The sequence below is a fragment of the Calidris pugnax genome, unplaced genomic scaffold (genome assembly GCF_001431845.1).
Source record: "Calidris pugnax isolate Ruff unplaced genomic scaffold, ASM143184v1 scaffold1, whole genome shotgun sequence".
In the NCBI taxonomy this organism is placed as follows: Eukaryota; Metazoa; Chordata; class Aves; order Charadriiformes; family Scolopacidae; genus Calidris; species Calidris pugnax.
The window spans coordinates 3714842-3730717 of NW_015090800.1; the positions used below are offsets into that span (position 1 = coordinate 3714842).

Here is a 15876-nt window from a genome sequence, read left to right on the forward strand (position 1 = left end):
AGATTATTGCAGTCCACAAAATCATCAGTGAAGCCATTATTATTAAAATTACTCGTAATGCTACGTCCTAATATGATTTACACATTTCATTGTAGTTTAGAGTAACTACAGTCTTACCAACCCATGTTTTTTAATCCGTATTAGAACGGGTCCTTTTTTGAAGGTCTTTTTTAAACGTGGATCTCATGTTATCATTGGTATTTACACAAAAACGCTGCACTAGTTTGATAAGTGACTCTTGTAAATTAAAACAATACTGGAAGTAAAGTATCAAAAAATGGCTTCTCTTTTACTTTCATGTGTAATTTTAGGAGTTACAACATATTGAAGTTTTAGAGATTATACATGTGCATGATATATATTTATTATACCTGTTATATATGTTTACTTTTTTGAATGTGTTTCTTGAAGGTGGGGAATATCTGAATCTGGGGAGCAGTCTGTCAGAGATGAAGCAGAGAATGTGTATTTTGCTACTGCTCCTTCCCTGAAGACATGGTAATCCTTAACCAAACAAAAAAAAAAAGGAAAAGAAGAGTTACCAGGACCTACAATAATCTCTCCACACGTGTACTTTTGGCTTTATCTGGCTTTTCAAAGCCCTTCCTACCCGTGCTAGGCTTCATTCAAGTCTGCTGTGGAGGCAGAGGCAGCCAAGGTGATTTTTCACAAAAGCAGCTCAGCTCGGGTAGAGTTTTGGCATCTCTACGCGGTGCAGTTTGCACACCTTCCCTTCCTCCCGTGGCCCATCTGCACCTGGAAGCAAAACCTGACAATAAACAAAACCTGACAATAAACCCATTGTGTCTCCAGCACGGGGGAGAAGTGCCCAGGGAAGGTTTACCCTCATTTCCTTGGCTGTTGGAGCCAAAGATTAGCAGTAGGTGAAGCCTGAATAGCTAAATTTGGGCATACAACCTCTGTGCATGTGGACTGTACCTCCCACCTCCCTTTATGGTACTTAGAAAAAAAACACACCGAGAATAATCCACAAGACTTATTTTCTATGGAATTTATCCCATATTAATTTATTTAAAAAAAAAAAAAATTGATTATTTTCATTGAGATACATTAAGAATCTTTTCAGTCAGTATCTCAGCAATTGCTTCCATGGTGGGTGATATACCCGGAAGGTTATGACACTTTTGAGGCATTTTTCATAAGCATAGCTTGGTTTTAAATTTCAGGTTATATCAAGTTAGAAATGTCTTGTCAGTCTCTTAACCCATTAACTTCTCAGTTTCCGGAAGGGCACTGCCTTTCAGCTGCTTCACATATGCAAAGTGCTGGATAAAGCAGCCAGGAAGATGGTTTTTCTTACTCACCCACTGCAAGGTGCTTTAGAAAGAGTGTAACGCATTCCCAAAGGTGAACAGGCTGAAAATTCCTCTTCCTAGTGACAAACAATACACTGGGTTGTGGTTGTGTCTTTTTTTTTTAAAAAGGCAAAGTGAACAGTACAAATACAAGACAGCTGATCAGAATAATAGACCTTGCTAGTAAAATGAAATAAATACCTGCTAGTTCATAAAAATGTAATGTCATAGCTATGCTCCAAGATTTCTCAGTTCACCCTCCACACGCTGACAGAAAAGAGACATGATTTGGGAACTTCATCATCATTATCAAAATAAAATTAAGTTATATATACAGCTGCTGTTATAACTAAATTAGTAATTTCAAAACGTGCTCAGTCCCCCCAAAAATAGCACCCTTATAAAGTTACAGTCAAAGAACGTGTTCAGCTAGACAATACTTTTAGATCTCAAACCACTGGAATCACTGATCCTGTCACAGGCTGTGGTATGTCCAGAATTACCTCGAGGACTTTAAAAGCATCACAACCAACGCTTCTAACTTTACTCACAGCTGAATGATGAGCTTTTAGAACACTTCTGATTGTCACATTACCAACCTTCCTTTCTAGCTCTCTCAACATTTTCCTTCCAGCTGTGTGGTCTTGCCACGGCAGCACAGGCTGAACCAACAGCACAGTGCGACAGGACTCAACAGGAGATTTAAAAATTACTCACTTTCTTTACAAAATTGTTTTCTCCAGAACACTTTCTGCTTGAGGGACATTTCTACTTCATGGGCAGAGAAGAAAGGAAGAGAGAAAAACAATTCCAGCCGGCAACCAGCTGAAGAATACTAAAGGAAAATCCCAGAATTTCAAGTGCATCAAGGCATCTCATGTCTCTTCTTATCACAGTGTATGGATTGCATTGTGCAAAATCACTATCTGGCTTCAGAATCTCTTTTACTCTGAATATTTTCTTCTATGTAGGAAAGAAAATGCACATAAATTCCTGATAAGTACGCTAAAACAATAATAATCTGCATAAATACACACAAACTCATCTTGTAAATCAGAACTACTACGATAGCTCCTGACATAAAAGCACCTCTTTTTGCTGACACCAACTTTCAAACACATCTCAAGCCCTGCAGTGACTCATTCTCAGGAAGGTGTTAAGGAGTAAACATCGCTGGTGCATGTGTCATAAGGGTCCTGGTCCTTGTTCCAGCTGTTTCTCAAGACTTGGGGTCCCCTGCCCAGCTTGCCAGCACCTAACATGGTGCTAAAAAAGCAGAGTAGGGCTCAAGCTCTTACAGTTTTACTGGCAAGGTGTGGTTATCCCAGCTCTCCAGCCATATCACATGCCTCCCTGGAAGATCATGCAGGCTTTCAGGCCAAACACCTCCCCTGTACTGGAATCTAGGCATCAACGTTAAAGAAACTGGTAAATCTGCAGAGATGATGACCAACATCGCTATCTTTTAAGAAGAAATGAATATATCGAATCACATAAATACCAAAATACACAAAAGAAAAAGTTTCTAGGTCCAGGAGTCCTTAGATCCTTTCTCTAACTGAGTCTCTCCTGCAATTTTTTTCATAAATAAATGTGAAGGCAGAGGTTGCTGACAGAGTGCAGAATGTCTTGTGGAACATCTGTACATGTCCACACTGGCACAGAGGTGCTGGAGTTCCACCGGTAACGCACAGCTTCCCAAGACATTCTCACACTCCTGGATAAGGCTACTGAGGAGGTTTTTTCATGTAAGTCAAGAGATAGGCCGTTTGTCCCCTGTGGAAGCAAAGAAAAAGCAAAACAAGATGGATGTTTGAAGACCTAGGTTGCAAGTAACCCCCCAGGTTTGCTCCTCCTTAGTTTTTTTGAGGTTTAGGCCAACTGGAAAACTGGCCTTTTTCCATAAAATTCCACAAAGCTGACCCCCAGCAGTGCTATAGCTTATAGGAGGGATTATCTCTCTTCATGGCTCATTTTCTTATGAGGCATGAAAACAAAAACCACGGAGGAACCCTGACTGATGTATCTGATCCAGTCAGGATATAGGGTCAAAGTTGGCAATCAGAAGTAAGAAGAGCACTCCTGCAGACCTGTTTGGGACTGCTCAGTGATCCTGCAGGCTCCCCTGACAGTCACAGACAGTCACATCACAGTAACCAGAACACGAGCCTCTTCTACTGTCCTACAGGCCCTGTACATCCCAGGCCATACGCAGTTCAAACCATTTGTCTTGTCTCTCTTCACTACCCTCACCCCAGACCCCAGAGCAGCATTAGGTACAAGCAGAGATGTATTTGCTTACCAGGTGAGGTCAGAATGTCCATAGGTGCATTTAACATCATCCCACGATACCTAGAGAAGAAAAAAACACAAGAGGAGGCTGGTGAAAACTCTTAAGAGACAGACACATTGTGATACCAGCACACCAGTTCTCCTAAGAGTGGTATAAGTTCCTTCCAGGAACTAAATACCTTTTAATAAATTGGTTTAGTGCTTTTACCCTTCGAGGAAAACCAGTTCCTTTGCCTCTTCTTCACACTCATCTTATACAGCTCTAGAGTACATAAAGCAGGGTATAACACCTAACAGCTGCTCCAGCAAACTGCAAACCAGAACCTGAAGCTTTGTTTGGCACAAAAGCTAGAGCTGTTTTGCCCTCAGCTCAGAGTACACGGTAGCAGAGGAATGAGGTGCACAAAGCTCTGCAGCATCAGTTTTCTTTCGTGGTTCTTTAATCAGACGCAGTCAGACTGCATGAGATCTGCAGGAGAGTCTCTCCAGCTACAAAAGAAATGTGGATTTTTTTCTCCTTACCTCGCGAACCTCGGAATCGTTGAAGCAACACCATTTCCATTCTGTGAGACTTCGAATATAGGCACAGTAGTGTCCAAAATTGGTTGATCCTGAATGAGCAACAACAGCAAAAAGCTCATACTGCCAGGAGGCCTGTGAAGAACCACAAGGAGCAACTTTCAGTGCAGCAATTCTCGTTTGCCACTAGCTGAAGAGAAGCAACAGCCAAGACAGCAAGAATGTGTGTTTCATAAGGAAAAAGGAGAAAGATTAGATTGGCCTTGAGCATCCTGCCTTTTTCGCTGTTACCCTCAGAGTTTTGCCTGCCAGCTATGGGCTGTGGCCTCCCCAGAGATCACAGGAACGTGAAAAAGATGGTAGGACAGCAAAGGGGCAGCCAACACTGCACCAGCGAGGTTTTGGTGTTGTCACCCTTGCTATTTCTCAAGAAGGGGAACCGATTCACACTGTGGGATATCCCTCCCAGCTGCTTGGCAAAGCTGCCATCTCCCCACTAACCTCAACTCCACTGCAGGTAACACTGCATGGAAAACTGCCAGGAATGGAGTTCCCCTGTCTTGGAGTGGTGACCTCTGCAAAGCAGTAGGTCTGCTGCTCACTGAGGCCATCCTGCCCCGGAGGCTGAACCACAGGACAGAACCTGCCTCTAAGATGCTGTTTGCAATGCCTGGATTTGGTCATCCAAATGAACTGTGTTTTCACCTTTAGTATTTTTAGAAGTGGAAGAAAAACGTTATGCTAAACACTCTCAGAAAAAAAAAAAAAAGACTGTTTAGGGGGTTTTTTTTGGTAAAGCCTAGGTTTTGCCCTTATGGCAGATAGCTCCAGTTATGGTGCCTTTGGTGATTTAATCTGAGCAGAGGGTTGTTTAATCTCAACAGAAAGTTGAATAATGCCTGAACCAGCTAAAAACATGAGATGTGAGACAAAACCAGGCACAGGTAATGCCTGAGACATACATCTTTAAGACAAGTGCCTTGAACACTTGAGGCAAGTACTAATATGATCTCTTAAGTTTTTATGAGACTGGAGCAGAGGGGAGAAGAAAATCTGCCCTTTTTAGACGTGGCATTAGGATTAGCTTACCTTTTCATTTTCATCTGCTTCACACTGATTTTCTGTCAAGACTGCACTGAAATCAAGGTCTTGTGGAAATGGCAGGTAGTGACTAAGCTTGTGAACATCGGCTGATTTTTCAAAGCAGAAGCGCTTCAGGTGTATGGTCAGAGTCTGTGGTAGATGGACTAGCTTCATGCTCTGTAAAGCAATAAATAATGGGATTGAAAACTAAGGAACAAACTCTGGGGAGGTGGGATGGAAACAGCCATTGCCACCCAGTGAATGGAGTTGAGAGCAGTCAGTGCTACAGTGAATGATTGCAAATTCCACCAGAGATGTCAGACCTTTGTAGCTCATCTGCACGTGAGACACATACACGTAACAGAGCTGTGATAACCAAGTTTCTCAACTTGAGTGTGATCAGCACCCAGCCTTGGATGTCTCATGGGCTGCTCTAATGATATAGACAGGGGGATTAAAGGCACCATCAGCAAGTTTGCGGACAACACCAAGCTGTGTGGTGTTGTCGATACACCAAAGGGATGGGATGTCATCCAAAAGGACCTGGACAGGCTGGAGAGGTGGGCCCAGGTGAACCTCATGAGCAAATGCAAGGTTCTGCACCTGGGCCGGGACAATCCTCACCATCAGTACAGGCTAGGGGGTGAGGTGTTAGAAAGCAGCCCTGAGGAAAGGGACTTGGGGGTGCTGGTGGATGAAAAGCTGGACATGAGCAGGCAGGGTGCAGCTGCAGCCCAGAAGGCCAATTGCATCCTGGGCTGCATCAAAAGATGCGTTGCCAGCAGGTCCAGAGAGGGGATTCTGCCACTTTGCTCTGGTGAGACCTCACCTGGAGTATTGTGTGCAGGTCTGGAGCCCTCAATATAAGAAGGACATGGACCTAATGGAGAGGGTCCAGAGGAGGGCCACAAGGATGATCAGGGGGATGGAGCACCTCTGCTACGAGGACAGGCTGAGGGAGCTGGGGTTGTTCAGCCTGAAGAAGAGGAGGCTCCGGGGAGACCTAATAGCAGCCTTCCAGTACCTGAGGGGGGCCTACAGGAAGGCTGGGGAGAGCCTGTTTACACAGGCCTGCAGTGACAGGATGAGGGGCAATGGCTTCAAGCTGGAGAGGAACAGATTTAGACTGGAGATTAGGAGAGGGTTCTTCACTGTGAGGGTGGTGGAGCACTGGAACAGGTTGCCCAGGGAGGTGGTTGAGGCCCCTTCCCTGGAGATATTCAAGGAGAGGCTCTACGAGGCCCTGGGCAACCTGGTCTAGTTGGGGGTGTCCCTGCTGACTGCGGGGGGATCAGACTAGATGACCTTTGGAGGTCCCTTCCAGCCTGGGCAATTCTATGATTCTATGCTCTGTTTCTCATCTGCTTTCTTAACCCTAGGCTGGTACCAGTAGGTAGGTGAGGAAAGGCAAGCCAACTTCCTCGTGACGTGGCCACTAGAGCTCCATGGAGGATGCCAAGCTGACAGCTCACTGATTCCAGCACCGTCTTTTTTGATATTACTGCTGGTGCCACGGCTGCCACCAAGACATAGAGAGGCATTTTGGCCACAGAGGTGGCCCACGGGCACAAATGGTGTGGAAAGTCCCCTCCAAGCCTTGAGCTGAGGCAGTCTCCCTCATACACCTGTTTCTGCAATGCACTTGCCTCTTCATGAAACAGCTAATTCAGTGGCTGGCAGAGACCAATACAGTAAAAAATGGGGAGCACAGCAGAGAGCAGGGAAGAAAGAAAATCACCCTATAGTATCTTACTTTCATGTGTATGCACAGCTCCAATAATACATTCTTGTCTACCCCTGGAGCTACACAGTGGTGTAAAGCCTCACAGTGGAAACACCACATAAACCAACAGAAACTTTTCCTTTGGAACAGAAATGCTACATTCCTCGGTGACTTACATTAAAACCCATGAAAGCATTCTTTTGTTGCTAGAAGGGATCATTCTAACAGGAAAGATGCATGTGATTTATACCTAACTGACATTTGCTGTGCTAAGAAATCTTTGAATTGCTGATCTCCTCTTAAATTGATATGGTTGAGTCCTTTCCCCACCCTCCCCAGTCCTAAGGGCAGTTCTGGGTATAAAAGACATATAGAGAAATAATTTTCTGATTACCTGCATAAAAGGTGTTTTCATTCCACACTGTTCACAGAAGCACATGTTGTGACCAGTTAACTCTTCTGGATGGAAAAAGTACTGCAGACACTCCTCCTACGACGACAGAGGAGATTTCTTTCAACTGAATTCCTTCAAGCTGGATTTCTACTACGACTTTGTTTCACAAGGTACAAGCAAACAGCAAAGCTACAGAAGGTGTATTTTATTCAAAGGACAAAAGATTGTTTAGCAGCCTAAAAAAGGTACCCCATTTTTCCTAGCTGCTGCTGTCATAACATTAGCTGGAAAAACACCAATAGAGTACCACATTTTTCACAAAAAAAAGATGATACGTGTCTTTTATACCCACTTAAAAGCCTGAGAGGTCCCTTTAGGCTGAAACAGTATAAAGTGGTCAGAGAATAAATAAGATCCAATGGTCCAGTATCACCTGAAAAATCCCCTGTCTACTTGTGGCAGCACCTACACAGCCACCATCACTGCTCTATCTGGCCATCAAACAGCAGTACCGATTTAACAGTAAAAAAACACTGCATTAGTCAAATATAGTGTGTCTGGCCAGGCACTACAGGTTATCTAGGGCACCTCACTGTGGTATCTAAGGCCTCACAGGTACACACCACTGGGCAGTATCAATCTTTGAGTCTTACAGAGTATTCAGTCAATACTCTTTTTAGAATGATGATTCAAGGGCTTTCTTTTTTTTTTTTTTTCCATCCCCCAAATCAAACAATTTTTTTGAGAAATTTAGAACCCCTCAAAACCAAGAAGAAAGGTGAAGGAGAAAAATCCCCTCCCAGCCCCAGACACACTGCAGAGATTCGAGGTGAGTCCCAGGAGACACCAGTGCTGCAAGAAGGCTCCCACAGTTAACAGAGGGGAATCTTCTTCCTAAGGAAATAGTGCTGCCACTGAACTTACCAGAGACTTCAGCATGTAACAATCAGCATCCAACACTGGGAGTGGAAGGGTTAACATGCTGCTGTTCCTCCTTGTTTCAAGAGAGCATTTCTGACAGACCAGGTGCTCCTGTATACCGATAGTGTACAAGTAACATAGCTCTCTGACCTGGAGGGGTAAAAGAAGGCCAAAACAAGGTTCACAAAGAACATAGCTGAGGTATTTCCCTCTGTGGGTGGGAAAGCCCACCTGGACATGTTACTTCACCCAATGTTACTGCTTTAAGGCTTGAACCCAGATCTGACATTGACTTGTGTGGACAGGGCACTTCCCACCATTTAAAGGAGAGCAACTTCTTCCCCTCATCCCCTTGAAGAAAGACATGGCCTATCACAAGATCAGACAGTTAAACGTCTGCTTTGATGCAGAATTTTATTGGGTTTTTTGAAACGGCAACAGGAACCTGTCTTCTTTATGAATAAAACTATGACAGTGAGTGAGGAAGAGTCACTTTCCTCCCACCTTACACAGCTCCCCTGGGAGGAACCATCATATACGTAACATACTAACAGTGACTAATTATAATGATATGCACATGGCTGACTTCAAAGAATGGAGGAGCTGTGTCAAGATGTGCCAATAAATGCTTAAAGAAATTTGGGGAAAAAACAAATGCAAGGTAACTAAATTCAATGTTGTAAGAAGGTCAGTCTCATTGTTACTAATCAACTTTCCAATTAGAAGGGAGACCCTGGCAGGCCCTAAAAGTAGGATGAACAAAAGTTAACTGTGATTCAAAATGTTGAAGCCTATGAAATCAAGATTCCCTCTCCCATTTGGAAAATGCAAGGAAAGATCCAAATAGGGCATCATTTTAAGAATTTCATATAGGACAATTGTCAGTGAATGGGATTCTTCTTCAAGAAGCAGAGGACAACACACAACAAGGGCCAGAGGACCTGGCATTCATTTCAGTGACCATCCTTACCAGCTCTGGCCTTCTCATCTGCTTCTTTATCAAGTTCCAGAGAGTCAGAAAGAGCTGGGCAGCATCATGCTGCACAAACACTGGACAAACAGAAAACACAACCTCAATCATTATTATGAACAGCACCAGGCACAGACTTCCCACAGATGGCAAAGAGAGATTTATTGACCCCCATTAGCCCAGCCTCTCATTCCTTTGCCACTCTTCGCCAGGGACAGAGCTTAGGCTGGAGATGAGCTAGAATGTGTGATCTCCATGGAGGGCTTCAGTGCCTCATGGTACAACCCAGTGCAAAAGTCATGTCCTCGTCACCAGACGCAGGGCCAAGAGTTTACCCAATGCCTACTGGAGCATAGGGCTCAGATGTCTCATTGAGTTGAGGGTTGCATTTGTTTGAGTCCTTAGAAATAAAACAGGGAAGATTCTGTTCTCTTTTTTACCTTCATTACTCCACAGACTTGCCTCCCCATCCCCTTAGCTAAGGCTGTAACATTCCTGAGCCCTGAGATAAAAATGATAGGGAGGGCTATCCATATGTCCCATCCACAGAATGGTATAAATCCCTTGATCCCTACCCAGGGAAAAAGCACACAGTTTCAGCACAGGAAGCCAAGGATGATGTAGTAACATTATGCTTTGGCTTTCCAGTCTGGCTAAACTGGGATATTAAGAAACCTAAGATGGTGGGATACAGCTCAGTGCACAGCTTGCTTAGAACGGCTCAGCAGAGAATTGCTTCAAGATTGAATTTAGGGGGAAAAAGAAATCCACATCCTTGAATGTGAGTAACTGATGTTCTCAGCCCACGATGAACTCAAGATTTACAAACTGGGCAAAAATTACACATAGTTTAGCAAAATCTTGATATTTCTGGACTACCTTTATGCTTGATCATAAGTGACAGTATAGCAAGACAAACTGAGCTGTAATATGGCCTCTCTCTGTCCCGCACAGCTCTTTCCCTCTGACCAGCATCAGTAGCTGAGTGTCCTAGCAATCTGAGTGTCTTCCCACCCTTTGGACATCAGCAAGGACATCTGGCAGGGCCTTTTTATCCCCTCTCTTCATAAGTAAGACACAGCATCTCACTCACAAGCAGAAGGCAGCTATAAAGAGCACTACATCATCGTGTACCCAACTCCTCGCTTTTCTGAATCTTTGAATGAGATGTCGGAATGAGAGCCTGCACTGCTTGTTAGTGCTTGATAATTAGCACCCCTGGTCTGCAGACAGAGCTGGGCATGAGGCAGCGCTGCTTACGTTTCACTTTGTATGCTAAAAGACAGCAAGCGAGGTCTTTGGGAAAAACAGCTTTCTGCTTGCCACGCTGCATCTTCTCCAACAGCAGGAGCATCTGGTATGGGACATTCCTACTCTTCTCGCTATCGTATGGTGGCACTGTGATCCTACAAAGAGAAGAAGCAACATGAATGGTAATCAAGCAGGACAATGGAGAAATATTAGATAACTCATCTGAAGGAGCAGAGGTGGATAGCACAGAGAGGAACTCAGAAATCAGAACAGGCATGTTTTCGGCAAAAGAAGGAAAAAGGTGAAGCAGACGCCTGCACTATCCCACAGTGCAGGCTGATAGCTCTAAAGTAAAAGGCTGCAATTTGAAGTTGGCCTGTTTCTGAATAGGGGGCAAACCCAGGAGGACCTGAAGTGCTTTCTGAACTCTAGAAAGTTCCCAGCCAGTTCCACAGGTCCCAGCCAGTTTCAGACCTGTTCTTGCCTCCTACCTGTTCATGCTTTCATTCTTGATATACCCTCAAGACCTCACGGGCACGTATATCATAATGCTTTTATTTCAACTATATACCAACTGGAAAGCTCTTTATCCTCCCTAAATGTATTGCAGTCAACAGGTTTTTCTAAATCTTTCTTAAGATTTAACCATAACAATGGTAACCCATTGTCTACATTATTTAGCCTTGCCCATTTATGACACTTCTCCTCTCTGCATGTCTGTAATATGCCTTCTTCCCCCTCTGCACACCGGTGAGCGCGTAAGAAATTTGGAAAATGGAGGACTGAATAGGAGTGATAGCTTAGATGATTAAAGCTGCAGTGAACTGAGTAAACTGAAAACAAATCAAACCAGTCATTAGCGTGGCTGGTAGGGAGGAAGAAGCCCAAATCCACCTCACAAAAAAGTAGAGAGCCCAGTCAAGCAAAACAAAATAACACTATGTATTCGCTATCTGCAACAACACTTATTCTTCACTATCAGGTGCTAGCCAGAACAATCAGGGGCCAGAAGCTATGGATTACAATATGTTTATGTTTACATGCCTAAAGTTACAAAATTAATAGTGGATATAGTTACACATGACACATCCTTTAGTTATAAGAGCCCCTGAGTATACCTGTAATAAAATCCCATCCTGTTACAGAAAAGAGAGATACCACGACAGAGATACGAGTCATAAAGACCCAGTTGCAGACTGCAGCTTACTGGTGTGCAAGCGGCACATGAATCAGAGATGACTACCAAGTCAGAACATTGCAACTTCTACCTTTGCAGGCCCTTGTCTGTACATGACAGACACAACAAGGCAGAGAGACCTTCCTGAGTGAGCTGAAAGCACCTTGCTGATCCAAGCCTTCAAATGTACATCCCATATAAAAAAAAAAAAAAGGAGTGGAGACAACAGAGCAAAAATGCAAGTATCTCAGAAAGTTCCAATGTGGTTGAAAGTGGTACCTTCGAAGTATCCCTGTGAAGTGTATATTCATGAGGAACACTTGGAGCAGAGAGTTCAGACAGCAGCTCTGTCCAATGTTGTACAGTCCAATAGCTCCTGTAGGGACGGAAAAAGAGGATGTGAGGCCTAGAGATAGGTACAAAAAATGAAACTGAAAATTATTTGCAAGTGGCAAACTCATCTTGCACGTAGTCCATGGTTTAGCAAATCCAGAAGCAACACTGGCTGTGTTTGGAAAGAGACAGGGCTAGCATCTAGACCTTTTTGGCTGCAATGGCCAATTTAAGGACTTAAAAGGGGAAAAAGCTCTGAGATCCTCATGTAATCCCTTCCCCAAAACCCAAAATGGTTACTTAGCAGGGCAAAATGAGAATTGTCTATATATTCCTCAGTGAAGGGGCAAAGAATAGGAGAAAAAGAAGCCTAACAACAGAGACTGGAAGAGCAGGTATTAGAAACAGAAAAAAGGAGAGTGAAGAACAGACAAAACATTATTACCATTTTTTAAATCTGCCACCCCAAAGACTGATGTTAGCCTCCAGTCTTTGGCCTTTGGCTCTTTGACTTCATCTTTATTATTTTGTACTTCTGTTTCTGCCTTCATGGTCTCACTTAGTGCCAGCTCCAGTTTCTTGCTTCTTTCTTGACGTCCACTTCTTTGTCCCATCAACAATATTGCACAAAGACAGAAGGACTGTAGAAAGGCACAGAAAGATCAGTAAGATGGGGAGCACCCCAGAAACACAGGATTTGTCTTTGATATTTTCATTATGAACAGCAGAATGTCAATAACATGAGTAAAATTACTGTGACCAGCATTGGGTATATTTCACTTAACATGGGTATTGTAGGTGTGCTGGCAGATGGCAAGGTAACAGACATGGAGATGGATGGCAATTGCACACCCTGTCTTCCTTTTCTGGCTAAATAAGCAAATGAACCTTTGGCTCCAGAGAAACAGCTTCACCTCACCAGGCAACTCCAGATATCCCTGTTCAAGAAGACTTGGTAAATAATATGATTGAAATTGTCCAAATGGCAGCTGTTGCTAAAGCCCTCTGTGTAGTAAAAGTAATGCTTTATCACCCAAACTTTCCCGAGGGTTCAAAAGGGCAAATTTCACCTTCTCTAGACTTTTGAGCTGATAAGCATTTGTTTGTTTTCTGTACTGGCCTCTCTGCATTGTTTTTAAGCAACTTAGTCACAGCTCTACTACAGCACTTTCGACTGTAATTTTTAAAGGCATTTAAGAAACTAAATATCAGTTTCTTTCTGTGCTCCATCAAGTGATCACAAGCAAAGCAACTGTTTAAGCAAGAGAACCGTTATAATGCATTGATTTTCAAGGGAGTATTGAACAGACCATTAGTCTGTCAGACTCTTATGACTCAGCTGCTGGCTCTTTAAATAAAACTTTAAAAGAATCACCAAACTAAAGCAAAGCAAAAATCTGCAAGCAAAACAATGTGACAAAGGCTCTAATGCAATTACACAAAACTGAACCCTTTTAAAAGCCCACCTCCAACAGGGAGGCAGAATCAGAAAAAAAGTATAGGCTTAGGGATGTATTCACAGAGGGGAAAGAAAATAGAAAACAAATGCTCAGAAATTGTTATTTTACAAATATTAAACAGCTTGTAAAATGAATCTGAGGCCAGGTGCTGAAAGAATGAAGAAAAGCTACCAAGAAAGGAAAATAATAAAAAAAAACTGGTTCTGCCTTGTACAAATAGAAAATCTTTGCTTTAAAAGCCTGCTATTTTTCATGTTAACTCTGCCTAATAATGCTAAATATCTACGTTTCTGAAGAACTTATCAGGCAGGGAAACCAGAAAACGGAGGGGTTTTTTCCCACTTATTACTTTTAAGCTTAAGTATATTTTTTCCCCAACTGTACTTTCGATTCTTTACTGTTGAAGTTTACTTTTGAACTCAGCGTCATATACCCAGATTCACTAAACACTGTCAAATTTGCTGAGGAGTTTTATTTGGAAAAAAATTAAAAAGAAACCCTCAGGCATTCAAAGACAGTCACAAGAATATTGCTTTTTATATCCAAACCCAGTGATTAGAACACCTACTCAGGAAAAGAGAAATCGGGCTCGATTTCTTCCTTGGCAAAACAGGGTCCGAACTCACAATGCTCCTTCCCCGGGAATTAATTTAACTGGGCATTCAGGCTTCTGAAAGCCCAGCCAGACTGAGAGCCCATTTTTGTTTGTACGGGGAGAGAAACTGGGTTTAGTTGGTGTAATATCAGCCAGAAGGTAAGTAATGCTCACAGCCAGCGGGGATGCCAAAGGAGACAGAAAGGAGGGGGAGATGCAGAGTAGAGGTGGCTAAACAACAGCTAGGGATGTACTGGGAATGAGGGGAACTTGCAAGACACAGCTTTTGGGAGGAGAAGTAGGATTAAGGATGGGATGAAAGACCAAGCTGAAGGCTAAAAGGCTTCGGGTGATTTGAGAAACGGGTAGAAAGACATTAGGGCGGGAAGGTGCAGGGGGATACTGAGATGGGAGGACTTGGGTCTCCGGTTTGATGAAACTCTACCCCAGAAACTACTGGCAGGAACTCCAGTGAGGGAACAGGGACGCAAACACAACTTTCCTTCGCATAAAACTGCCTCGTTTTGGCTATGAGTAATAAAGCATTCCTAAGGTTTGCAAATGACCTCCTTTTCCCTGCATAAACGTATTAAAAAAAACAAACCAAAACCTGGTGAGGGAGCACAGGAGCTGAGGAGCAGGCTCTCCTCTCGCCCCCCATTTCTCCACTCTCACTGGAGGAGCTGGGACTCTTTCTCGGTTTCTTTTGCAGGTCATGGCTGCGACTCGGTTACTGCTCCCTCAACGCGGGAACTTTGGCCGAGCCAAGGGACCACGCCAGCACTTGGCAGAGACAGGATAGCAACCACAGCCTCCTTGTAACCCCAACCCCATAACCAGCTACCCCCTTGCCCGCCCTCCCTCAGCCAGCCCCGCGGCCTCCCTTCCACCCTGCCCCGCTCCATAGCCCATCCGCCCTCTCGAGACAAACCCCCAACTGTCCCCTCGCACCCTTGTACCACAGCCCCCGAAGCACCCCCTCCGCCTGAGGAAGGCCACCAACTGGGCGCCTTACCACCTCCTCCCCTCCGCCATCGCTCCTCTCCCCTCACAGGTGCGTCGGGGAGCAGGTGGCCGAGGGTGATGGCGCCGGGGCAGGAGGTGGGCTGCGAGGCTGTGGCCCTGGGGAGAGGACGGCAGCCCTGAGGAGCTCCCCAAAAGGGCGGCCATGGGGATGCGAGCCCTTCGCCTCCACGCTTTTCTCAGATACAACTGAAGCGAGACTTCCCACCTGGCCGTCACACTACGCATTTGTTCGGCTCCCAATTTTCCCGCTTTTCCCCCCGCCCCGCTGCACTGTGGCTCTGGCTTCTCCTATTCTGACAAGCAGGTTAAAAAACAAAAAAAAAAAAGGGAGGATTTCTTACCAACTCCCGCAGGATCCGGAGCGCTTCGAGCCTCGGCGGCACTCGGGGTCGCACCCCACCCGCGGGTGGGCCCTCGGACACCAGGTCTACCCGGCACCGCGGTTCCCCTGCGGTCCCGCCGAGCTTCCCTCAGTCCGGCGTGCCGGCTCAGCCGCTGCCACCCGCGGAGGTGCCGCCGGGCGGAGCGGGGCTTTGCCTCGCCGGTCGCGTCAGAGGGCGGCAGCAGCGCCCGCACCGCCTTTTAGTTTTCGTTTCCCGCTCCGCCCGAGCCCGGGAAGAGAAAGCGAAACTCCGCTCCGCCACGGGCGGCCCCATGGGCCTCGCCTCACGCCGCCCTGGCCCCCGCCGCTGCCGGCCTGTGGGCTTCTCCTCAGGGCAGGGCGGCCCAGCTGCCATTAGCCCTCCCCGTTTTTTTGCTGAGGGGCTGCCTGCTTGTCTCTGCCGGGATGAGCTGTGCTAACACCGCGGCTTGTAA

The 15876-nt window shown here is 45.1% G+C and overlaps 1 protein-coding gene across 1 annotated transcript; it reads right to left on the reverse strand.

The window, feature by feature from the left end:
* Nucleotides 1–1023: 1023 nt before the first annotated feature.
* On the reverse strand, nucleotides 1024–15552 carry USP18 (ubiquitin specific peptidase 18). Its single transcript, XM_014937277.1, has 11 exons — nucleotides 15402–15552; nucleotides 12425–12620; nucleotides 11926–12022; nucleotides 10479–10624; nucleotides 9219–9298; nucleotides 8252–8398; nucleotides 7328–7423; nucleotides 5217–5387; nucleotides 4131–4262; nucleotides 3619–3668; nucleotides 1024–3092 (listed from the first exon to the last, which is right to left on the reverse strand). Exons 2-11 carry the CDS (start codon nucleotides 12591–12593, stop codon nucleotides 3044–3046), a joined length of 1137 nt encoding a protein of 378 aa, XP_014792763.1. The 5' UTR covers nucleotides 12594–12620; nucleotides 15402–15552; the 3' UTR covers nucleotides 1024–3043.
* Nucleotides 15553–15876: the final 324 nt, after the last annotated feature.